Source organism: Pelodiscus sinensis, chromosome 29 (assembly GCF_052426305.1).
Source record: "Pelodiscus sinensis isolate ZL-2025 chromosome 29, ASM5242630v1, whole genome shotgun sequence".
Classification (NCBI taxonomy): Eukaryota; Metazoa; Chordata; order Testudines; family Trionychidae; genus Pelodiscus; species Pelodiscus sinensis.
The window spans coordinates 5,133,480-5,158,583 of record NC_143080.1 but is presented as its reverse complement, the minus strand read 5'-3'; the positions used below and the strand labels follow the sequence as shown (position 1 = coordinate 5,158,583).

At 57.7% G+C, this 25,104-nt stretch overlaps 2 protein-coding genes across 3 annotated transcripts in view; both read right to left on the bottom strand.

The window, feature by feature from the left end:
• RARA (retinoic acid receptor alpha) overlaps positions 1-5,382 on the bottom strand; it is a 64,707-nt gene extending 59,325 nt beyond the window's left edge. Inside the window, exon 1 of the mRNA XM_075911574.2 lies at positions 5,282-5,382. The gene's annotated coding sequence lies outside the window, so the exon portion shown is untranslated. The remainder of the gene's footprint in view (positions 1-5,281) is intronic.
• Positions 5,383-9,228: 3,846 nt separating this feature from the next.
• CDC6 (cell division cycle 6) lies at positions 9,229-21,762 on the bottom strand. Of its 2 annotated transcripts, none has more exons than XM_075911540.2 (12): positions 21,343-21,762; positions 20,621-20,793; positions 18,576-18,833; positions 18,289-18,488; positions 16,720-16,895; positions 16,169-16,275; positions 15,012-15,151; positions 14,215-14,315; positions 12,803-12,867; positions 11,705-11,919; positions 11,231-11,371; positions 9,229-10,704 (listed from the first exon to the last, which is right to left on the bottom strand). In XM_075911540.2, the coding sequence occupies exons 2-12, from the start codon at positions 20,772-20,774 to the stop codon at positions 10,615-10,617; spliced, it is 1,647 nt and encodes a 548-aa protein (XP_075767655.2). In that variant the 5' UTR covers positions 20,775-20,793; positions 21,343-21,762; the 3' UTR covers positions 9,229-10,614. The 2 variants fall into 2 exon arrangements, with proteins under 2 accessions (XP_075767655.2, XP_075767654.2); XM_075911539.2 differs by having other exon boundaries at positions 21,357-21,761.
• Between the last annotated feature and the right edge of the window lie 3,342 nt (positions 21,763-25,104).

Here is a 25,104-nt window from a genome sequence, read left to right as displayed (position 1 = left end):
GCTGCGGGGCGGGAGTGGGGGGCACTGGCAGAGTGGGGGGGCTGCGGGGCGGGAGCGGGGGGCACCAGCAGGGCGGGAGGGCTGCAGGGCGGGAGCGGGGGGCACCGGCAGAGTGGGGGGGCTGCGGGGCGGGAGTGGGGGGTGTTCACGCTTGGTGGGTGACTCAGGGAGTCTGGGCGCAGGGACCCACGGACCCAGCTCCCTGCCACAGGCCTGGCTCCCAGCTCCTCCCCCCCCCAGGGGCACTGGCTGGTTCACACCAAGGCTGGTCTCAGAGAAACTCAGTGATGGGGGGGGCTGGGGGTCCTCCCCTCCCCTGCCCTGGGGAGCTTCGCACTCTGGGCCAGCGCCCAAGGCCCCGCCAGTTGCTGGTTCATGCCCTGGCCAGGTGCCAGGCGTGGGAGGCCAGAGCTGGGGACCCCCCCCCACCACACACACACGCTCCCAGCCAACTTGGGGAAAGGTCGGTGGCCAAGGGCAGGGCCTGTCCCAGCTCCCAGCTCCTGGCTGACGGTGCCAGCGGCCCATGGGGTGGGGGGGAAACTAGCTCAGAGCCCTGGAGCCCCCCAGTAACCCCCCACCCTCAACATAGGGCCCCTCAGCGCCGAGCAGCGGCGACACCTAGTGGCCAGCTGGATAAATGGCAAAGTTATTTAATCCCCCCCCAGCTCTGCCAGTGCCCCTCACTCCCGACCTGCAGCCCCCGCCAGCCCAGCCCTGCCCCCCAGCCCTGCCAGGGCCCCTCACTCCCGACCTGCAGCCCCCGCCAGCCCAGCCCTGCCCCCCAGCCCTGCCAGGGCCCCTCACTCCCGACCTGCAGCCCCTGCCAGCCCAGCCCTGCCCCCCCAGCTCTGCCAGGGCCCCTCACTCCCGACCTGCAGCCCCCACCAGCCCAGCCCTGCCCCCCAGCTCTGCCAGGGCCCCTCACTCCCGACCTGCAGCCCCTGCCAGCCCAGCCCTGCCCCCCAGCTCTGCCAGTGCCCCTCACTCCCGACCTGCAGCACCTGCCCCCCAGCCCTGCCCCCCCCCAGCTCTGCCAGGGCCCCTCACTCCCGACCTGCAGCCCCTGCCAGCCCAGCCCTGCCCCCCAGCTCTGCCAGTGCCCCTCACTCCCGACCTGCAGCCCCTGCCCCCCAGCCCTGCCCCCCAGCTCTGCCAGTGCCCCTCACTCCCAACCCTCTTCCCCTGCCAGCCCAGCCCTGCCCCCCAGCTCTGCCAGTGCCCCTCACTCCCAACCCTCTTCCCCTGCCAGCCCAGCCCTGCCCCCCAGCCCTGCCAGTGCCCCTCACTCCCAACCTGCAGCCCCTGCCAGCCCAGCCCTGCCCCCCAGCTCTGCCAGTGCCCCTCACTCCCGACCTGCAGCCCCTGCCAGCCCAGCTCTGCCCCCCAGCTCTGCCAGTGCCCCTCACTCCCAACCCTCTTTCCCTGCCAGCCCAGCCCTGCCCCCCAGCCCTGCCAGGGCCCCTCACTCCCGACCTGCAGCCCCCGCCAGCCCAGCCCTGCCCCCCAGCTCTGCCGGCACCCCTCACTCCCGACCCCCTGCCAAACCTGGCCCCTGGCAGGGCCCCTGGGGAGCAGAGCAGGCAGGTTTGGGCACCTCAGAGTAGCTCAGACTCCTGGATTCTACTCCCTGCTGCTCGGGGGTGAGACAGGCGCCAGGGAAGTGGCGCTGGTGCTGGGCAGAGCAGCTAATACCCATTTCCCTTGGATTGGTGCCTCCTCCCATAGGACTCTGGGACCGTAGTGCTACCAGCCTAGTGCAGGGCCCCCACAGGGATGGGGCCTCACTGTGGCCTGTGGAACTCCTTGCTGCTGGACAGCAGGAATGGCAGAGGCCTTGCTGTGCTCAGCTCCGAACGCCTGCCTACCTCAGCACACCCCGATGCAGGGGGAGGGTTTTACTGTGAGCAGCAGCCAGATGTACCCTGTCTGCCCCTTTAAGATCGGCTGGCACCCCCCTCTTCCCCGACTCTCGGCCTGAAAGCCAACGTGGTATTTCTCAGCTGTCAGATCCGATTAGCTCCCTCGGGCGCCCGATGGGCCGTGCAGCCAGAGAACGAGAAATGAGAACGGGGGTGGGGGAGGACGTGCTCAGGGGCAATGGGCCTGGGAGACTCACTGTGGGGTCGGGGGGGGGCACCCCCTCTCCCTGAGAAGAGAGGCAGCTCGGCAGGGGCTGGCCCAGCTTTGGGAGGGAGGACAGGCGGGGGGGAGGTAACCTCATTTCTCTGTGCTGTGGGGACACGGCCAATGGGGGAACCACAGCAAAGCCTCCACCCCCATGACAGCAAGGTTATTTCCCTCCTTACATGTGGGGAAACTGAGGCACAGAACAGCGATTCGCCCAGCACCATGCAGCGAGTCCAGGGCAGAGCTGGGAATAGAACCCAGGCATCCTGACTCCCAGCTCCCACCCCCCGCTTTAACAGGCCCCACCCCCCAGCCCCCACAAATCTAATCGAGTCCTCCTGCCCCCACCCTGACTGCTGCAGATCGTACCAGAGGGTTGAGGGGGAAGAAAGAGAAGCAGGGGTTGCAGGTCGGGACCGAGGGGCACCAGGACTGGGTATGCTGGGACAGAGCCAGGGGGCACTTTCAGGAGACCCCCCTTGCAGGCTGTTGGCAGGTTTGTGCTTCCAGACCAGGCCCCTATGCTGCTATGGGGAGGGGTGGCAGCCAGGCAGATCGACCCTGCCAGACAGATGGCACTCCCTCTAGCAGCCTCGCCAAGGATCTCAAAGCCGTTCTCCCAATTGCCCATTAAACAGCTGGGGAAACTGAGGCACAGAAAGGGGCAAAAAGAGAACCCCCAGCTCACACAAGGAGCCACTGGCTGAAGAGTCCTGGCTCCCAGCCCCCTCTAACCACTAGACCCCCACTGCCCTCCTCCCCTGAAACTGGCTGGCATCCTCATTCCCAGCTCTGATCAAATTAAAGTCTTGGCAGAAGATGCTCCTGCCCCACCCCGAAAACTGATCAAACCCCCCCTTCGTACTTAGCCCAGCCAGGAGGGGGCTGTTGAGCTGTGGCCAGCACCCCCACCCCAGTCCTGTCAGCCCATGGAGGGTGCTAGCCCCCAGATGGCTGGGTGGGGTCCCCCGCATTGCGTGCTACCCCCAGGCTCCCCAGCCAGCCAGCCCTGCCGCAGGAGGGAGAGATGGGGTCGGAGCCTTGGGTGGGCGAGAAGCATTGGCCGGTGCCAGCCCTGAGCCCCCCTCGGCGCACCGGGCGGCTGTGGCACGCCTCCCCGTCCCCCTGCACGCTCTAATTGATGGAAATGCAGGACTCACCCATCTGCATGACCTACATTCGCTCGGCAGCCTGCGGAGCCGCGAGATAATTACACGGGAGCGGGGGGGGGGGGGGGAGATCCCACAACTGACAGCCAGGGAGCTGGGAGGCTGCACGTCAAGCACAGCAACCTCCCCCCACCAAATGGGGGGGACCTCCAGGTGCTCCCCAGCCGCACCCAGTGCTGCACCCCGACCCGAGGCCTGGTCCCTGGGGCGTGAGAAGTCTGTCCTCAGGTGGGCATCACAGGGCAGAGATGGCAGCAGGCACCCAGCCCCCCCACCTCCGGGCACAGCCCCCCACCTGCCTCAGCTGGCTGCCCAGCCCAGCCCAGGCCTCTCTGAGACCCAGCCCCAGGTGCGCGCACAGCAGCTGGTAACTCCTGGCAGGGCGCCCAGGGCACAGATCCCTTCAGAGCAGGTGCTAGCGGATCCCCAGTCCTGTCGGCAGGCCGGGGGGCTGCGGCGGGTAGACATGGGCCAGAGAAACACACCGGTGGCTGCTGGACAGGATGCAACTGGAGTCAGGACTCCTGGGCTGTTTCCAGTCCCTTCAGGGACTGGCTGCGTAATCTGAGGCAAGTCCACGCTGCCCCCTGCCTCAGTTTCCCCATGCGGAACACAGAAGCAATGCCCCCTCCCTTTGTAAAACCTGGCAGGGGACAAACTCATCCGCCCCTTGCCAAGGGCTTGGGCCACAAGCAGACCCCCAGCCCTGGGAGCAGCAGCCATGCAACTAGCAAACAGTCAGTCAGTCTCGTTCCCTGGCCAGACGTCCTCTGACACAGACCAGAGCCTGCGGCCCGACTCCCCCCCGCTGGGCGTCTGTGCCGGGGACCCCGAAAACTGGCCCTGGCCGCGTCTCACCAGCCCCCTTCTACTTGCTCCATGGTCAGAGCCCGGCCGCCGCCATCGGAATCTGCCAGCTTCCCGGCCCAGCGCTGGATTCCACAACACCCGACAGCGAGCAAGGCACGGAGCTGCTCCCTGCTGCACACCAGGCCTGCGCGGGCACCACCCCGGCAGGATCGGGGCCGGCCTGGCTCCCCGGCCGGGGGCAGCGCACTGAGGCCTTGGCACACAGATCGGGGCAGTTTTCTTCCAGGCGGGTTTGATCCCTTTTCTTGCCCAGAAAAACCTATTTGGGCTCTTTGAACGAATGGGAAAATTCCCCCCCCCCCCCCCGTAGAACTACCCACTTCCCAGGTCAAGCCTTCCAGATTTTGCAGCAAACATCCTCCATTAAACTGGGGAAACTGAGGCACAGAGAGAAACCCCCCTCCCCCAGCTCACACAAGGAGTCACTGGCCGAAATGCAGCCACCTCTGGGAGTGGGGGCAGGCGGGTCTTTACACGCATTGGCGAGACTGATGCAAGTGGCCCCAGCGCTGGGCTCAGCTCGGAGCAGGAAGCTCAGCTGCCCAGACAGGGCATGGGGGGGGGCCGGGGGGGGGGCAGATCCAGCTGTGACTAACATCCCTCGGCTCCAGGGCTCTGTCCCTGCCTTTCATGTCTCCCCCGCAGCCCCACGCAGGGCTGGGCACAGGCCTGGAGAGACCCAGGACTTGGGGAAAGTTCCCAGCAGCTCGTGCTCCGGCTCGGCAGCCAGGCCCCGCTCTGCCCGGGCCCTCGGCGGGTCCGCTCCCCCCCGAAGCCCTTCCCCACGGGGAGCCAGGGCCGCCTCCCAGCCCGGCCGCCGGCTCGCCCCAGCCTCGCCCACTTCCCCTTCCCCGCGGCTGCACTTTGCAACTCGCTGCACGCCAGGGAGTCTGCACCGCGCCGGGGGGGGGGGGGGCAGGGACAAGGCCCCCCCAGGGACAAACCCAGCCTGGGGGGGCACTGTCCGAACCCCCCCGTGCACGGCTCAGGGGCGCCGCAGCAGCTGCCCCAGCGCGGCCAGGCTGGGGGTGCCCCGGGGGGCGCAGCAGGGCGCCCCGCCCGCGCGGATCTGGTGGCGCATTTGCACGGGAGGGGGCAGGGGCCGCTCTTACCTGGCGGAGCGCGGGGCCGGGCCGGGGGCCGGGGGAAGCCCTGCAAAGCGGCAGCCAGGATTCCCCTGCTGCCGGGGGAGGGTGAGCACCGTCTGCAGCTGCAACAGGAGCCCGGCCGCGCCCGGTCCTAGCGCCCGCCCGGCTCCGCGCCGCCCTAGCACAGCGGGGGCCTTGCGGCCAAGCGCGCTCGGTGCATGCGGACCGGGGGGGGGGGGGGGGGCTCCCGTGCAGTCCTGGGCCCCACCCGGCTCGGGGCCTTTTGGGTGCTAAAGAAGCCAAACCAACCCCCCCCCCTTCTTCCCCTGTTTCCAGCCCGTTCCCGCCCCCTCTCCGCCCGTGCGGTGGCTCCTGGGGGCCCAGCATGTTCCCAAGCTGGCTGCCCCAAGTGTGGGGGGGCAGGGGGGAGGTGGGTTTTACTGGCCCTTCAGCGGGTTTCATGCCACAACTACTCGCAGGGAAGTTTCCCTAAAACGCTTCTGCTCCGAGCCAGCCCCCGGCCGCCCCACCCTGGACCCTGCGCGGCAAGGTGCTTGGGAGGGACGGAGCAAAGGCCTCCCCTTGGGCTGGGGCCCGGTGCTTTCCCTCACTTCACTGGCCCGGCGATTGTCCTGGAGCACCGCGGATGCTGCTGCCAGGAATCAAACCCGCCGGAAAGGACAGGACAGCCCAAAGGGTGGTGAGAATCCCCTGGAGCTGCAGGCCACGCATCCCGGCTTGGGGCCGTGGCCCTGCTCAGACAAAGGCATCACTGGGAGGGGGGGCGGTTCTCGCTCCTTCCGCTGCCCAAAGCGCGCTGCCAACCACGCCACCGATCCCGCAAACTGCTGCAGGCCAGCTCCCGGTGCCCAGGCTGCTAAGCTGCACAGCTCCACCCTAAGCACAAGGATCTTGGGCCAGCTGCTGTACTGCAGCCACCTCTGGGGCGGAACAGAGTCAGCGTGCGGCCGCCAGGCGGGCAGGAAGGGTGCGTGGGACTCAGAGTGTCATGACCCAAATGGGACTGGGCCCCAGGCCTCAGCAGTAACACCCTGACTCCTGGGACTCTCCAGACGCAACCGGACAGGTTGAACCGGTTCAGGGGCATTGTTAGCAGGATTCCAACCCTGGCCAAAGGGCAGCAGGTAGCACAGGCTGTGCCCGCACCCTGCGAGGGGCCTGGGTTCTAGTCCCACTGGAGAGGGGTGCTCTGCGGCCAGGCCGGAAGGGGGCACCCCTCGACACTCCCTGGCACCCAGCCTGGTGTCACGCTGGAGTGCCTGTCCCCCAGCGGCATTGCCAAGCAGGGCCGGTGCCTAACAAGCAGGGATGGGGGGTGGAAGAGGCCTAGAGGAGATGGTGGGGCCCCCTCATTAGAAATCGCTGATGAGGGTTTTGTGGGAAATGGCTGAGAGATCAAAGCAGCCTCGCCTGATTCAGACCCAATTAGCGCCTGTAAAACACAAAGGGAGGTCTAGTGCCAGGGCGCAGCCCGCTGCTGTGTGAAGCTAGGCCCAGGGCCCTGCGTAGGCACCGCAGATCTGGCCTTTGCCTACAGCCAGCCATTGTCTGGGAGAAAAGGGGCCAGCAGCTCTGTGCTCCAGGCCAAGGCGGGACCAAGTCCAACCACAGGGCCAGACTCGCTGCTTTTCTAGAGCATCCCTCCTGTGGCAGGGCCAACCCACACTGCCCTGCCCAGCCAGAGCCTCCCCTCTCCACGAGCCAGCGGCAGTACAGGGGCTATGCCACTGTGAGGTAGTGGGGGTAACTTGCTGGGGCGACCTCTGCTGTCTGTAGCAAGACCCAGCAGGGAAGGGGGGAGTCATTATGCAAAGGTGGCTCCAAACTGGTCTGACCAGCCCCCCCCCATGGGGAGAAACAAAGGAAGGGGGAAGGCTGCCCTGGCTGGGGGCAGGGCTGGACGAGAGGTCTGGAAAGCAGGGGAGAAGGAGCTGGGGAGGGGGCTGGGACTCCCCCATCTCAAGGGGGGGGCACTGAGGCCTCTTAGCCCCAGTTCCTGTAACCAGATGACATCTGTGCTGTGCTATATCCTGGAGAAGCAATAAACTACCTCCATTCTACTGGCTGGGGGAGTCTGTTCGTGCCATTTGGGGGTGCAGGAGACGGGGACCCCAGCGCACCGTCACAGCCACATAGCAGGACAGCTCAGATTCTGGCTGGCAGAGGGATGTGAGCCCCCTGAGGACAATTGATTCAAATGGCTGGGACCACTTTGCACCCAGACAGGCAGCAGCAGGGCCTGCTGAGAGGCATGACTGAGGCTGGGCCCTAGATCCAGTCTGGATTCCTGCCTCTGCACTTTGCCAGCCCAAGGCAGGGGGCAAGCAGCAGGTGAGCAGCCCCGTATTCCTCCCCAGACAGTCTCTGCCTCCCAGTTCCTTTCCCCTGAGTAGCTTCAAACCCAGCACAGGGCCTTGCAGCCTGGCCCCTGGACTGTGGGGCCAGCCCCTATGAGTGCCAGGCCTCTGCCCTTCCCTGGGGAGAGCGAGCAAGCAAAGAGGCAGCTGTGTTGGTGGTAGTGGAGGCGTGGCGTCTTGCTCCCAGGGGCAGCTGACAGGTGCAGGCCTGCTCTGGAAGAGCCTAGCTCTAGCCTTGAAGCATAACAGCAGCAAAGTCCTTGCTCAAGGGGATCGCAGCCTGCCTGTTGAAGGCCAGATCACACTGGGCTTTAATCGCCATGCAAAGGGTTTGATCCTGGCCCCATTCCCTCCATGAGGCCAACACAGATCTGATGGCACCTGGGCACCACCCCCTGTGCAGCCTGACAGGAACTATCGGAGGTGGTAAGGCGCTGTTGCCTCTTCTGAGAGCAGTCATGCCCCAGAGTCCCGCAAGCACCCTTCCCGCTAGGGGAAAGCGCGCTGGAGCCTTCTCTAGCCCTGGGTAGCAACCAGCCGTGACAGCAGAGGATGCGGAGTGAGTCTCTGATCCTACTGGGAGGCTGCAGCAGGGGTGGTTAAAAATAAATCTGCTTTCAGCTTGCCAGCGCAGCAAAGCAGCCCTGGGCGCTGTGGAGGGCAAGGAAATAGCAGCCCACAAGGCTGTATCCGTGATAGAGGCTCTGGCTGACCCCTTCTCCCTGCTAGCATCTTGGAAAATGTGCTAATAGTTCAGCCCGGCTGGCACTGGACCCAGCCCGGGCGGTAGCTGGAGGAACAACTCTCTCAAGGGTTCAGCAGCCAGCAAAATGGAATTTAAATCAAGGCTCCCATCTGTTCTTGAGCCTGCCTCGTATTAGGTCACAGCTCATCTTCCCCAGCAGCCCGTTAACTCTTTGACCACTGGCTTTGTGCACAGGGGTGACAGCTAGGTGGGCCCAGCCCCACAAGAGAAAGTAGCTGTCTGTATGCCCCTCCCCCCCAGCAATCTGAGCGGGGAGTACAGCAGAGCCAGGTGAACAGGGCTCCTGCATTTACTCAACTTCTGGGCCCCTGCCCTCTCTGCGTTCACCTGGGACAGCGAAGGCTAATGCCTAGACTAAGTCAGCCGTGCCACGCATGCGCTGTAGCACGTGGCGAGATGAGTTCCCATAGCCAGGAAGCTGGGTTGCTTGTGCAGCTGCACAGATAGCAGGCTTTAGAGACGTTATTTAGAGATTATTCCACATGCCGCATTGGCCACGCAAGGGGCAGGAGCTCACCCCTCTCGGTGGTGGGTGTGGAGAATCCGAGTTCACCCCCTGGCTTGTGACAACCTGCCGTTATAAATCAATGATGGAGATTCCATAACCTCCCTAGGCAATTTATTCCAGGGCTTAACCTCTCTGCCAGGTAGGAAAAACTTCCTAATGTCCGAACTCAACCCCCCTTGCACGATTTTAAGCCCACCCCTTGTAGTACCTTTTAGATATTTGAACGTTGTTACATGAGCTGCAGAGAATGTAATCATGTCTCTGCAGCAGGGGAAGATAGGCGGAAGGACCTGTCAAGCTGGTCAGAGAGCACCACACGTCAGAGAGAGAGAGGACTTTAATATCTATTTACATCATAGGTTCCCAACCTGTAAATACAGCTGAGTCTGCCTCGCAGTGGAGGTATGTCCTTGCACTTGCCTTTCGGAACAGACCTCCTGCCGTCCAAGGGCAGCTCTAACCTAGGAGCCATGGGAGGAGAGAGAAGTTAAGGACATAACAGATGCCAAGCATTCACTGCATTGGCCCACATCTTAGTCTTTGCTACATTCTCACAGAAGGGTCATTAAAACTGATCACACTTGGTGCAGACCCCCAAGTCGTTTTCAACCCGGAAAGGCAACTTTTTCATTTAAAAATAGATTGAAGAAGGGGTGGCCCTGGATCCCCACACTGGCTGGCCTCACACACGCAAGGCGGCTTCCTCCAACTTCCGCAAACTTGGTCCCTGCAAGAGCCGCAGGGTTCACGGTGCTACAGGAGCGCCCCCTGCTGGAGGAAGCTTGCTTCAAGGGCAGCTGCATCCTCATCTCTCAAGAGGGTTACTCCTCCCGGATAAAAAGCAGGGTAGAATCAAAGAGTAGAATCCAATTGAAACCCAAAGCAGAGGGAGGTGAGGAACCGCAGGCCAGGCGGCATCATAGGGCAGATGTCCTGTTCAGTTCTAGCGTGCAGGAACGGGGAGAGGAAGCCCAGCCTTTCGGAGGAGGCCTAACTCCTCCAGAATGCCACCGACAAATAGGAATAAATAGATCCACTGCTTGCAAGGTAAGAGACACAGATCTTAGGGCTTCATGTGAACCCCTGATCGAGCCCCAGAGACAATAAGCCTCACTAAGAGCGACATCTGCTCCGCGGAAATAACCAGACTTCAAAGGCGCTCAGGCTGGGAGTGCAGCGCCTGCCATCTCATTTCCTCCTGCAGCCGCTCATGCTGCTAATGGTTTCGTTTCTCCAGCCTCTTGCTGCCTGAGCACCATCTCTTTGATCTCCAGCTGTTTAAAAACGGCAACATGACAGCGTACGTGCAGGTTGCGAGGAAAGGAGGGCAGGCCGGCCAGCCAGCCTCCAGGAAGGACCGGAGCCCTGCACGAAGAGCAGGATAGGGCCCGCAGCCGTTCGCAAACCACTCGCAATCCACCACAAGGAGGGTGAAGCGGGCTATGGCCCAGGCACAGGGCGTTAGCCACCGCAGCCGGCGGCACGTTTAAAAACAAATATACAGCTAAAAACAAAGACGAGGCCGCTTTCGAAGATGCCGAGACGTGAGGGCAGATCAAATTCATCCTTTTCAACGCTCCGCTGCCTGGCTCAGCGTGACCTTCAGCGAAGGTGGTTACCGCGGACAACGGAGCCCAGGCCGTTGTTTCGCTGAGCTACAGAGACAGCCACGTCCTTTTGAAGAGAGGCATCCAGGTAGAGGAGGCTAGAGCCGCCCCCCGGCCAGGATGTTTCCAACCAAGACGCCGTCCTTAAGGGCATGTTCCACATCCCTCTCCTCTATCTTCAGTGAAACCTGGAGGAGACACGAGGCCCCTTATGACACAGCCCAGCCCAACGTGAGGAGTAGCCCATGAGCACAGCCCAGGCCACCGAAACCCTCACAGGATATTACAGGGTCCACTGACGCAGGAGCAAAGACCTAGGAACGACCCATGTGGCTGGCCAATAATACCTGTTCACCTGCACGCCCCTCACGTACTGGGGCACCTGGCTTGCTACCGGAGCAAAGCACTGGTGCTTTCAGAGGCAGGCTGCAGATGGAGCGTGGCCAGCGTCAGATTCTCCAGGAATTAAAAAGGTCCCAACCACAGAGCCACTGGCACGGGGAGCCCTTCTAGTTCTGGAGCCCACTGGAAAAGTCAGGGCAGCCCTCCCCTGCTGTCCACAGCTCCTTCGGGTTCTCCTTGAGCCTGCTGGCTCCCCAGCTAACCCTGCCTTTTCCAGTGCTCTTCTCCAAGGCAGCGTGCCACAGCCACCCCCACCTCAGCTCCTTTTGGAGTCCGTGCATGAGGAGAAAGCAGTGTGGGCTGTGGGGATACCTTTGTGAGCCTGGCTTCCTTGGCCTTCTTCAGGGTCAGGATGCCCCTGGATTCCAAGAGGGTGGCAAGGGAGAGGCATTCGGACTGGGCTACTGCTGCCATCTGCTGCTGCCGGCAGACTCTGCTGTAGGCTTCGTGCAGCTGGGAGGGAGAGAGGGACCGCTCATTATCCACACGCCACTGGTGAGGGCTATGCACAGGTGCCAGCAAACCTCCAGCATCCTTCCCCTCCCTGGACTGACATCTCCAGGCCTGCGGTTCGAGCCAGTTCCCCCTCTAGAGGGAGTCAACATTGCTCGAAGCATCTGCCTGCGGAGTGGATAGAAAGCAGGCAAGACTGGCCCACTTCACCCCCCCAGCGAGGTGGGGAAGGACAGGGATTCGTGACCCCAACCTACTGCTGCTGGATTAGGGAAGCGCACAGGCAGAGAGCTCAGCTTCCGTCGCGCCATACAAGCCAACAGCTGGACTCACCTTCCCCAGGGTCACCTCCTTGGCTTTCAGCTGTCTGGCTAGCAGGAGCAGGGAGCAGACCAGGATTTTCTGTTGCAGAGGGAATTGGTCACTGGCTCCACCGCTTCCCAGGGCCATCCTGTCACCATACACCTCTGAGATCACCCGCGATATATGCAGGAGCTCCACTTTCTTAGGAACTGGGGAGACCAAGGCAGCTGTCGCGGGTGATTTACCTGTAGGCCAGACAAAGCGGAGTCAGAGGAACTGGGGGTTGATCCATATGGAAACCATATGACACAAAGGGCAGCAAACAGTGTATTGGCTACTGGCTAAAGGCAGCCAGTCTGAGCTGTCAGAACCACAGGTTTGAGTGGGATGTAGCCATCCCTCCTGCCCCACATCTCATTGGGAACCCAAATCCTACAGCCCTGGCCAGTGCGTGGGAACCAGGAAGTGAAACTGATCCATCTAGTTTCGCTGTCAGGGCAGTGCAAGGCAAAATGCCAGCGGCATAAAATGCTGCAAAGAAAAGCAGATTGTTAAGTCAGACTTTATCTTATGATAGTCTGAAGCACCAGGAGGAGAGAGGGGTATATTGTCTATACTGACGAAGACCCAAGAGCGGGGGTTGTTTTAGCCTCTAAGAACAGCACATCCTGCATGTGGCAGCCAAGAATCGAAGGACTGAAGTCCTTTGGAGAACAGGCGGAGGGACAAGCTAATGCCAATACCCCTCCCCTCCCCCCATGCACAACTTGCACTTGGAAAGGTTCCTTTGCAATTATCCTGAGCTGAACTCCGGCCCACTCCGCCCCCCTCCTCCTTTTGCAAGCTGCTATTTCGCACCTACTCGTAAGTGCTCGCATTCTAGTGGAAGCCAGCCCCAGAGACAAGAGCAGGTGTGACCTTCACATCCAGGGCTTCTGCTTCCAGAGAGCTGGAAGGAAGGCTCCTTGCGTGCCAGGCATTTGTGCAATCTCTTGGGGAGCTCCATTCCAGTAATGCGCAAAACACGCCATTGGCAAGGAAGACTACAATTAAGGTCGAGGAGACTGACAGAAAAATAAAAGCCAAGAGCGCAGAGCTTCCTGACTCAGGCTGGCGGCAGCTACTTACAGCCAGGCAGTGGTTTGAGGACAGTCTGGCTTCTCACGTCCAACTCCACAATCTCAATGGCTCGCCTAGGACACAGATTTATGCAAGTTACTTTAGACTGGGGCTTGCCAACACTTAAACATCCCAGACCTGACACCAGCGCCCTTGCCCGCTGCACCAAAACACAGCAGCTTGGAACATGAAGGGTTTGCATGCACTCAGGTCAAGTCCTTATCCCCTAGGCACATCCCACACCTGGACCCCCTGACTGCCCCACTGAAGAGCAGATGCCTTGTTATTAAGGAACCATTCGACTCCATGCAGGGATGCTCCCTGTGAGCAGCAGTTTAGCTCACACAGATATGGGATTGCTGTGTCCCTCCTTCAGCTGTGATCACTTGTTAAGGCATCCCTGCCCCAAGCTGGACCCAAACTCCTGGGCAGACAGTATCACAGCCAGTATGTAATAAGCCCTGCGCCCAGGGAGCGGCGCTAAACCAGCATGAGTACAGAAGTGGTGGGATGCAAACAGCAGCACACAGCCCATTAACAGGAGCTCGTTTTCATCTCTAAACATGGCCCTAATGAGACGAAGTCCCCTAGTTGCTGCAGGGTAACTGATGGACGAGGCAGCAATCAGGAAATCATTCGATGTTAAGAAGTGGGCCATAACAGGAAGCAAGAGAACCTTGCATGACTGGCAAAAGGTGGCGGCGTCTGGGTGCCTAGCATAGCACGGGAAGGTCCAGATCTGGGCAGGGGGAGCAGCCGGACTTTTACAGCATTCACAAGATGTTTCCAGGGCACATTTTCCTTAAGTCCTTCCCAGCCCAACTTCCAGGGCCCAAATGGGTGGTTGGTGTCTTCCTGAATACAGCCTCCGGCCCTGCTCCTGTTACACTCCCAGCTCAGGATGGCACGTGTCCCTGTGCTAGCACAGACGCCCCAGCCAGCAGGACAGTCTCTAGCATGGGCTTGACAAGCACCCGTTTCTGAAAGGGACGTACTCCGGCAAAGGAAGTGTCCCCAAAACGCAAAGTTCCGCCTGTAATGAAACCGGAGGAGGAAGACAGCCCCAGGAAAGAAGAAAGGGGAGAAAAAAAAAAAATCTGAAAGAAACTGGTTCAGCTTCATAAAGAAACCTGCTTGAATGCTGCTAATGGGGCCTTCTGCAATATAAATGTAATTAACCAATCTCTAGTCACAGCAGGGAGGGCTGGCAGCAGCACTGTTGCTTCACCCTCCATAGGTAATGGACTGCGAACGTCTCAGACATTAACGTGGTCAGGAGGCAGCGCTCCCGCAGCGATTCAAGCCTTCCTTCCGAGGCCGGGGAAGCAGTGGCATAATGGAGCCTTAAGTCACGCTCGCTTCAATGACATCGGGTAAGAAGCCTGCCTCAGGAGGCGACGGGGCGAGGCCGCAGCATTTACCTGCATACGTCCAGGGCCTTGCGAGCGTCTCCCGAAACGGCAGAGACTTTCCGTGCACAGAACTGGATAGCAGTGCTGTCCAGGACCTGGTTGCCAGACACCTGCCGAGGAAACGGAGCACAGGGCAGTTATGGGCAGGTCTCCGCTGCAGAAGCCTCAGATGGTTCAGAGAGAAAATAGCCCATCTGGATGCATGTGGGTTGTCTCACACCCCACTGTAGCTGAGAAGTTCTCCCACCTGTCTTGGGAAGGCAAAGCACATAACTGAGAATGGTGCAGTGTGTTCTCACCTCCACCCCCTAGAGTCTGTCTGGGAGGATACAGGGATGCCACTGAAAATGGCATCTGAGGAAGTGGGTCTGGCCCACGAAAGCTCATCATCTAATAAACCATCTTGTTAGTCTTTAAAGTGCTACATTGTCCTGCATTTTGCTTCAACTACCCCAGACTAACACGGCTACATTTCTATCACTGAAAATGGGATTCTCAACAGCCTGGACTTTGCTCCCTCCCAAGGCCATGGGGTGGCCACAACAGGGCAGGAGCCAGGGCCGCTGGCTGACCTGCTTGTGGAAAGTCACCAGCAGTTCCTTCTGCCACCAGCTCAGTGGGGCGTGGCAGACAGAGCAGAGCCATCTTGCCCATGGCAGAAAAGCGCTGTGCAGCAGTGAATAAGCAATATCAGCCTGCTGCAACTATCAAGTTTCTTCAAGACAGCCCCAGAAAGAAGCTCGCGCGGTTCCAGATCTCAGCTGTCTGGCTCACAGAGACCTTGGACTCGGCCCCTGGCTTCTCACCTGCTTCAGCCGCTCTTGCAGGATGGCAGCAATCTGCTCCTTTGTGTACGGCGGGAAGTTTAGCAGCTGGGGTTTGCACTTGGGTCGGGCCTGTAGCCTGGCCAGGATCCGATCTGTGAGGTCCAGGGCGTTGGCCACTCCTGCAAAGCACATTGAGGCTGAAAATGGCAGACGGGGCTAACCGGGAAGCAGGGGAGGGATCTTCCAAAGCCCAGGTCAGAGCATCATGTGCAAGGCTCCGCTGCAGGGTGAGGGGGCAGCGCATCCATCATGCAACCTGGCGTAAGCAAGGGCAGTTCTTAAGGCACCCAGCAGGTGACAGGTGCACTGCAGTAACTGGGCTGATTTCTGTGGGCAGAAGCCAGCTTTACATAAGAACATAAGAACGGCTGTACTGGGTCAGACCAAAGGTCCATCCAGCCCAGTAGCCTGTCTACCGACAGTGGCCAGCACCAGGTGCCCCAGAGAGGGTGGACCGAAGACAACGATCAAGCGATTTGTCTCCTGCCATCCCTCTCCAGCCTCTGACAAACAGAGGCCAAGGACACTATTTTATCCCCTGGCTAGTAGCCTTTTATGGACCTAACCTCCATGAAATTATCTAGCTTCTCTTTAAACTCTGTTGTAGTCCTAGCCTTCACCGCCTCCTCTGGCAAGGAGTTCCACAGGTTGACTACACGCTATGTGAAGAACTTTCTTTTATTAGTTTTAAACCTGCTACCCATTAATTTCATTTGGTGTCCTCTAGTTCTTCTATTATGGGAACTAATAAATAACTTTTCTTTATCGGCCCTCTCCACGCCACTCATGATTTTATAGACCTCTATCATATCCCCCCTCAGTCTCCTCTTTTCTAAACTGAAAAGTCCCAGTCGCTTTAACCTCTCCTTGTATGGGACCCGTTCCAAACCCCTCATCATTTTAGTTGCCCTTTTCTGAACCGTTTCCAAGGCCAAAATATCTTTTTAGAGGTGAGGAGACCACATCTGCACACAGCTTTAGAATCATCCCCTGCTTTCTCCAAGAGGAAAACGCCAGGGCACCCCGAGGGAGGGTGGATCTATGCCACCCACTCATAGAGCTCCCCTGGAGCTACAGCAGCCACAGGGCATTTCAGCAGCTCCAGGCCAAAGCGTGGTCCCTACATCGAGACTCACCGATGAGGATAAGCCTGGAGCCAGCAAGCCAGGGCCACTCAAACACGGTGTAGAGCACATCCTGTCCTTTGCTGTCCAGCTGGTCCATCTCATCCAGCATCAGCACGCTACGTAAAGGCAGGAAAAAGGGCCCCGCTCAGTACTCCGACTTTGCCCTGCAGGCATGGGGGCTCATCAGCCGGCATGGCAGGGCACTCCCCTGTCTGTGCCAGTATCTAGCAGAGGTGGGTCTCACCCCTTCCCGACACAGCCTGTGCTTAGTAACGGCATCAGGGCCTGCTTTTCCCAAGGTGCCAAGCAACTACAGTGCACCCAGATTTTCACTGCAGCTGGGGGGGCTCTGTGCCTCTGGAAAAATCAAGCCTTCAGCACCTGGGTGGGAAGAGGCACAGACTAGCTCCCCCTTCTGGCCGTTAACGCGCTGCAATTACTAGGAGATTCCTGGCTGGAAACACAGCTACTCCCTGGGCCCAGCCTCTGCCCCGAAGCACTGAGCAACTCAACACTTGGGGAGAATTTCAGTGCCCCCGGCACACAGGGCAGGTACTCACGTCATGGGGGTCTCCTCAGCCGTCAGCTGCTTCTCCAGCTTCCTCACCAAGTCTCTCCCAGCTACCTTGGATGCCCCCTGCTGGCCCAACTGCTCCGCTATGGCTGGGAATACGGCCTGAGAGCTGCTGAGGGACATGCAGTTCAGGACAATGGTTTTACTGCCAGGGAGATCATTCTGACACAGGAAAAACAGGGAGAGTTAGAGCCAGCGAGCCACAGCTCAGATCCCACCGCACCCCCTCTCCTGCACCAGAGCAAGGCTCGGGTGAGCTACGCAGATCAGCGCTCTGGAGCACAGGACAATGCAACACAGCTGATCCAGGCTTTGCTAGGCTGTCCAGAGCGGAGACTGGCCTAGCAGCCATCTCCCTTTCCCAGTGTACCAGTCCCCCCTACTGAACCCCTGCATTAGTACAGCAAATTCATACCTCCCTCCTTCACTTGCAAGGTGTCGCATCTGTCTCTTTTCTGCTCTCCCTTATGTCCCTTAGCCTCAGGCCTAGGCTACACCTAAACCTCAGGCTACGCACACGCCAGAACTTAGACTCGTACAGGTCACATCACTCAGGGGTGTGAGCCACCAACCCCTCCCCCACAGCAACGTAAGTCACACTGACCCAAACGCCAGTGAGGGCAGCACTAGGTCGACGAGAGAGCCTCTCTCACCAACACAGCTACCGTGGCTCTCAAGGGTGGGAGTAATTAAGATGACAAGAGAGCTCTCCCCATTAGCTGAGAGCATTTCCACTAGCACTGCTTTAAGCTCTAGGGCAACCACAGCTTCAGTTCAAGCTAGCCACACTCTGGTAGGAGAAATTCAAGACAGCACCAAGCAGTCTGTAGAACAGTCCTAGGTCAAGGGAAAAATTCTTCCCTCAACCTTGCCACTGCCTCTCGGAGATGTGAATGGACAAAAGCTTTCCACTGCTGTAGGAAAAGTCGATGCACAGCGGCGCAGCTGACGCGTATCTAGTGCAGACATTCTCCTACTCTGATTCTCACAATGGCATCTTCCCCTCCTCTTGAGGAAATGCTCTCAAACCCCGTTCTTCACATGCTTCTAGACTCCCCACCAGGCGCCCTCCCATTATTCCCCCTCCACAGGCACTGCACAGAACAGCCTGAACCTGACGAACCACCACAGGACAGGGAGCAGAATGAGCGTTCACAGATTGTTCTGCACCTACGTGGAGCTAGACTATGCTCAAACTGCAGTGCAGTAATCAGAGGTGCTAATGCTGAGCGGAGATGGCAGATTAAACCAAACATGAAGTGTTAAGGCCAAAGTGTTTGTGATGAGCCAGAAAAGCAGAGGGGCTAAGAAGCAAGGTCACCCCAGGATTTTCTCTCTTCCTTGCATACACCAAGCCACCTCAAGCTTCCCAGGAAAATCCATCACACAGAACATCACCCAAGAAAGATTTCAGGGGGATCAGATGTTGTCAAAGGCAGGGGGTACACTGGGCTTATAGCAGGAAGGCATGTCCCTGCTGTAGCTAGAGCAGAGACGTTGGCATCCGGGACAGAGCATGTGAGACAGGCATCTGAACCTCCAAGCACAGCCATACCTGGAGGTCCTGCAGGATTCTGCTCAGACAAGCAGTTTTTCCAGTGCCCGGAGCACCAGAGACGTAAAGACTGCCAGGTTTCTCCTGACAGACGTGCTTTTTCAGGAACTGCCGGATGGTGTCCGCCTCCTTCTCCCGGGCAAGAAGCTGGTCGGGGACAGCCGTGTGCAGAACGCTCTTTGCCTGCTGGTAACAAGTGCCTATACCAGAGAGGGAGAGGTATCAGAGGAAGGCTGCGGAGCTGCCTTGGGGTCCTGTTCATCTCCACACATTGCATCAATACCTACCTTCCTGCTTGAACAGCTGCATGCACCCAGTTTTCTTGCTGAGACGAGAACGCTCGGAACTTCTTGGGGTTTCCTGCCACTTGTGGAGTGGGAACGGCACCACATCGTTCCTCTTGCCCGGAGACCCTGCAGCTGGCCGCTCGCTGAAGAACAAGCATCGCCCCCTGTGAGAGGCAGACGGGAGCTCGTTCTCCTTCTTGCTCTGTTTCGTCGGGGAGCAGGGCAGTGACTGTGGAACGTTGCACAGGTTGTCACCACCTGCAGAAGAGAGAAGCGCCTATTTCAATGGGCACCAGTGGCCAGATGAATGGTTGGAGGAAGGAATGGCCACCGGATGCCTTGCCAAGGGACCAACTATCTATTCCAGAGTCAGGGTACACTTTGGAAGCCAGGTTAGGATGTCAACCCTAAAGAAGAATTTTAGAATGGCACCCAGGGATGCTAAGCACAACTAATGGGCCAAAGGGGAAATTTAGGCCCAATATTAGCAAAATCTCCCTGTAACAGACCTATCCACCCGTGGGCCAGCCTCCCTGGGGGAGCAGTTTCATCTGTTGGTTGGGGTCCTTCATACTAGACTAAGCAAGACAATAAAACAATCCTGCACTGACCTCAGGAAGGGGGAACCTCCCATAGTGTTCAGAGCTCAACAGAAGCCTGCTGGCTCTAACGGAGGTGTTAACTCTTTCATTGCAATCCCTGGGCAGAAGTTTCCATTTAGGACCAACTTCAGCAGGATTCTGACACAGATCAAAAGTGTAACAGCATTTATTCGGTGACTAAACTTTCAGTGACTTGTCACAATCATCACTGAACGGCCTCCTCTTCCCCTTCTCTGATCTCTTTGCCCTGCAGCAACTACTAGGTCCCACCTCCGTACCTGTGGGTTCTATTCCCACTCCCCTAATCCGCCCACTAAAATAATCTTAGGAGTCTAGAGAGAAAATTTCAGTGATGAGCGGAGTGGACCATTGGTCCAGGCTGTCTAGAAATTCAGGTCAGGACTGCCTTATTTACACTCAGTTTCCAACTGACAGACTTTTAGGGATGTGGAGGAGAGAGGGAGCTGGAAATAAAAGTTTCCTCAACACAATTATGCATTAAAGAAGGCTATTAGGGGATAAAATGGTGTCCTTGGCCTTTGTTTGTCAGAGGCTGGAGAGGGATGGCAGGAGACAAATCGCTTGATCATTGTCTTCGGTCCACCCTCTCTGGGGCACCTGGTGCTGGCCACTGTCAGCAGACAGGACACTGGGCTAGATGGACCTTTGGTCTGACCCAGTACGGCCGTTCTTATGTTAAGATACTGCTATTTTACAGTCATAGTTATACAGGTCTAAGCTCTTACAGCCTACGTGAAGATGCAGTTGTACCAGGATAGCTGCATCCACATTAGAAGGCTTACATCATTCCAGTTAAACCAACATATACCAACACTCTAATTGACAATATTTCCCCCCCATTGTTTTCATCTCTTTCCCTCCCCATCCCCTCTGTGTCTGCTATTTATTTGTACCTTGGATCCCTTAACTCTATTCATGTGAAGAAATGGGTTGTGCCCACGAAAGCTCATGATCCCGTCTACGTTTTTTGTTAGTCTCGAAGGTGCTGTAGAACTATTCATTGTTTTTTTTTCCAGTTACAGACTCACATGGCTACCCCTCTGAAACGATACCGGCATAGGTAAAAGGGGCAAAACTTTCTAGTGCTGACAAGTCTTTGGATTCTGGACAGGAGGAGATGTAACATTTCTATCCCCAGAGAACTGGGCCTAGCCCATGGGTCCACCCTTGACTACCCAGGTAGCTATTTGCTACCCAAGAACCAAGTTCTCAGGCATTTGGCAATCACAATCCGTCCTTTTTTCAGATGGAAAAGAAAGGCCTGCTGTCGCAGGTGCAGGGGTAACACAGCCTGGTAATGCCTGTAGGAACTGAGAGCGCCAAATGTAGAGCTGGGAGCCAGGAACCCTGAACTCTTATTAGGGTTCAGTCCCACCAGAGATGGGGGGGGGGGAAGGAGTAAGTACCCCAGCAGTATCTCACCTAGGCGCTTGCGGGGGCTCAGTGGCAGGACCTTCTCCTGGGATGAGATCGATGGGGCATCTTTGCAATCCCCAGGGGGTCCGCCAGGCGTCCTGGGATGTTTCCTCCGGGGGAAGTCAATCGCAGCCTGGGTCTGGGATCTGGTGCTGGGCATGGCTGCCACGTAGATGCCTCTGGAGACGGACACAAGTCAGGTGCAGAAGTGCGCAGCTTCAGGATGATCACTTCCCCAGGGTGAGCTCTGGGCCCCTTCACAATGCAGGGCCAGCAAGGGGGGAGCTAGACAAGAACGCCCCGAGCCTCCCCGGGCGCTGTAACTGCTCCCCCACACCTGGGACAGTAGCGGGCTGCAGCCGGGAGACTTGGCCAAGAGCTGCGCTCCCCGTGATTAGCCTCCCTGCCCTGTGCCCCTCAAAACCGGCACCCCCAAACCCAGCCCCATCCACACCCCTGAAACCAGGCACCCCAAACCCAGCCCCACCCGCACCCTTGAAACCAGGCACCCCAAACCCAACCCACCCACACCCCCAAACCCAGCCCTATCCGCACCCTTGAAACCAGGCACCCCAAACCCAGCCCCACCCGCACCCTTGAAACCAGGCACCCCAAATCCAACCCAACCACACCCCAAACCCAGCCCTATCCGCACCCTTGAAACCAGGCACCCCAAACCCAGCCCCACCCACACCCCTGAAACCAGGCACCCCAAGCCCGTCCCGTACCGAGCGCCTCTCACCCCGCACCGCGCTCTCAGCCGCAGCGCTCTCGCTCTCGCTCATTTCGCGCCACCCGCCCGAACCAGCCCCGCCCACGCGCCCCCATTGGCTCCTCCGCCCGATGGCTCCGCCAATCGCGTGGCTCCGCGCCAAGCCCGAGCGGCCCAGCAACCAATCACTGCACGGGGCGCCGCGGCGGCAGCTGTTCTCAACTCGGAAACTGAGGACCCCGCAAAGGACTACGGCTCCCAGCAGCCCATGCGGTAGGGCCGGGGCCGCGTCGCGCGCTCATGGGGCGTAGCGCATGCTGGGAGATGGAGTCCCCGTGGAAAGACACGTGTTGGGACCCGAGCCAGTGGCGGGAGCTCCTAGTCCTGCGCTGGAGGGGAAGGATGGAGCAGGGGGGCCCTTGAGCGACACTCAGCAGCTTCGGGGCCTCTGTTAAGGGGAGGGGGAAGGTACGAACTGTCCCTGATTAGCTCCCCCCCGCCACCGGTCTGCTGTGTCCCAATGGGAGGTGCATCAGCCAGTGATATCGCATCCTGCAGCAGGGCTGGGGGTGGAGACCCCCACCAAGGGCCACAGCTGCTGCAGCTCTGGCCCAGAGGAGGTAGCAGGGTACCAAGGCACAGACGGGGCTTGACTCTCCAGCTACCACTGGAACTGGTCCTGCTCTTCTCTTCAGAGACAGAGCAGGGCCTACCATGGGCAATGCACGCACCCCAGCTTTCCCCCACAAACCACATCAACCTAACCCCACTAGAGTGAGAGAACATTTGCAGTCACTGCTGCTAAAACGGACAGTCCCTGCTTTTAACTAGATTAGCCATGAGAGCCCAGCAGGGGCAACATCACAGCAAAGACAAGGACTGAAGCCTCATGGCTGAGACCCCTTAGGCAGAGAGGTTATACCACTGCAGCCAGGAATGTTGGTCCAGGACAGAGGGGCTGTTGTCATGTGTTTTAGCTACTCTCCCCCCCCCCCCCCTTCTAAAAAAAGAAAGTCTCTTCCCAAGGCTGACTGGCAGGGTGGCAACAGCCCTGGGTGTATTATTAAAGAATCCTGCTAAAGTGCAAAGTGGGGCAAGCTGCCCATGATAAGCGTTAATATTAATAGAAAGTTTTATCTTTTCCTCACCTCCACTCCTCTACCTTGCACGACAGGCCAGACAAATCAAGAGAACTGATAAGTGCACAAATTACACCTTTCCCTTAGGAGCGACAGTAGCAAGGCGCCAACTGAGAACACAGCTCAGTGTGCTAGGTACCTTACAAAACACAATGCATGAAACAGTTCCTGTCCAGCTGGGTTTACAATCTAAACAGATGCCGGGCAGGGACAGAGACTTGCATAGGTCCCAGAGCTGAGATGAGACCCAAAGTCTCCTGGATTGAAAGGGAGTCCCATACTTACTACAGGGCAGGGCTGCTCACCCACCTGAGAAAGCCACCTACCACTGGAGAATCCAACCGGCTGCAGCCAGCCACAAGCAGAGGTGCTATCAGGGACAGAAATGAGGTGATTAAAATCTAAAGGCAGTACAGCAAACTGGGCAGGAAGTGATAGTGCTCTAATGATTAGCATCCCCCAGAACATGTGCCTTCCTTGCATCCCCATGATACTTGTGATGCAGCAGCCACGCTCACATTCTTTACCCTTAAGGAAGCTCTAGTTCTAGGAGGATTATGACACAAGCTCTCAGAGCTGCCACCCAGCAAGGTTCAGGGCCACGCTGGGTCAGAATTCCTCTCCGCAGAATAAGTGGCATTTGTATGCATTCAGCCACTAGGCCCAGAAGCTGTACAAGTTGGGAGTCCTCGGATGGGGCTCAGCTCTTAGAGGGTTCTACAACAGAGCTCCCACAGCGATGCAGGGCAAAACCAGACAGGGACAACATTTACAAATGAGGGCTACCAGCCAGTTGCAGGTCAGCTGTCCATTCTGTTGCATACATGGCAGGCTCTTGACATTCTCTGCCTTGCAGGCAGCTTGACTGCAAACTTCAGGCCTGCTGCAGCCTCGGGTTTTGCCCTCATTCCCTCCCACCTGAGAAGCCCACAGCACCTCGCAGGCCCAGAATACCAACAAAGGGAGAAATCCCCCAGCAGAGAAATGGGGAAAACCAAGAAACTCTAAAGCAGCCTTTCAAACATCTATAGGCACCCCCATTTTCAGAAGGGTTGAGCCGCTGCATTTCCCATCCAAATCCACGGGGCCGGGACACTCAGTATGACGGTTCCCCTTCCTGCTCTATGAAATTGGCTTCTGAATACAAATATGCACAACTCAAGAGATGCTTTGGACAATGTAGCTCACGTAACCTATCAATTTTAATGTTAGGCTGCTGGATCTGTATATCCTATTTTGGTACATATATCAGTCTTGTATGTAAAGTTAGAAATATGAAGTATGGGACTGTTCAAAGTTTCCAGTGTGCTAATGAGAGCTATTACTGTCCTCCCCACCCCCAAGCCTTAACAACTGGGTGATCAATTTACAGTAGACTTCCGATAATCCAGAACCTTTGGGACCTAGGTGGTGCTGGATTATCGGATATGCCGGACTATCAGGAGGTACTATAAGATGGTTTTATATATATACACTGTATACATTATATACTGTATATAAAGTGTTCTTAACCCTTTTTATTGTACATACTGTATACAGTATACTGTGATGTTTTAGTTTTTTTAACCCTTTTTGCTCAGTTCAGCTGCTGCCGCTACTGCCTTGTGACTCGTTTTTTGCCGAAGCTCACTCACTAGGCTCTTGCCATTTTGATGACGGACTATCAGGAGTGCCGTACAATTGGATGCCGGACTATTGGAGTTTTACTGTAACTTGTAAACAGCCTTGTTGTTCTGTAAGTCCAAAGGTGATTAGACAAGACGTGATCATATCACCTGACACTGGGATTCCATTTTGACCAGGTAATTTTCCATGAAAGGTGGAATAGAGAACAAAGGATTCTAGCCCCATTGGAAAGACTATTTAAGCAAGGGGAAGTTACCAGGGCTTTGGCTGGCATGGTGGCATACACAAAAAGAGGGCTGGATACCTGGATCAGGGTACAAGAGTCTCTGAGCGGAAGATTAAGGCTAAAACAAGAATAGCTCTTTAAGTAAAAATATGGTTGCAGTAAGTTTTAGTCTGTTAGAATGAGCTCTGTGTTTTCATTTCAATTTTGTATCTAACTTTGATCTGTTTTTACTTGCAACCACTTAAACCCTATTGTGCTTAATAAAAAGCACTTGTTTTACTATCAAACCCAGCATAAATAATTACCACCTGGGGGGGGGAGCAACCAGGGATGCATCTCTCTTTCATTGATAAAGGGGGCCTGCCTGAACGAGAAAGATGGATTTATTTGGGAATTTGAGCACTTTTGGGGGGTTGGTTTCTGGGTGCTTAGCCCTAGAATGGCATCCTCCCAGAGCTCAACTGGTCCAGCGTCTGTGTTGCGCTTCAGGGGAGCAGTAGCTCCAACTCTGTGCTTTGTCTGGGGGAGACCAGAGGATCTGCCCCAGCAGGACAGGGTGGTGGGGAGAACAAGGCGGCGGGCGGTAGTGGCATGATCAGCACATCCGGGAACAATCCACCGGGGTCTTCTGTGACCTCACCCCATCACAGTCGGCACCTCTGAAAAATAATCCCCTCAGCCCAGGCACTCCAAGTCAGAGGTCACTGTTGCCTGTCTGGGGGAAAGTAAGGATGGCAGCTGAGGAGCCACACAGAACAGGGCATGATACTTGGCACCAGGGGCAGAT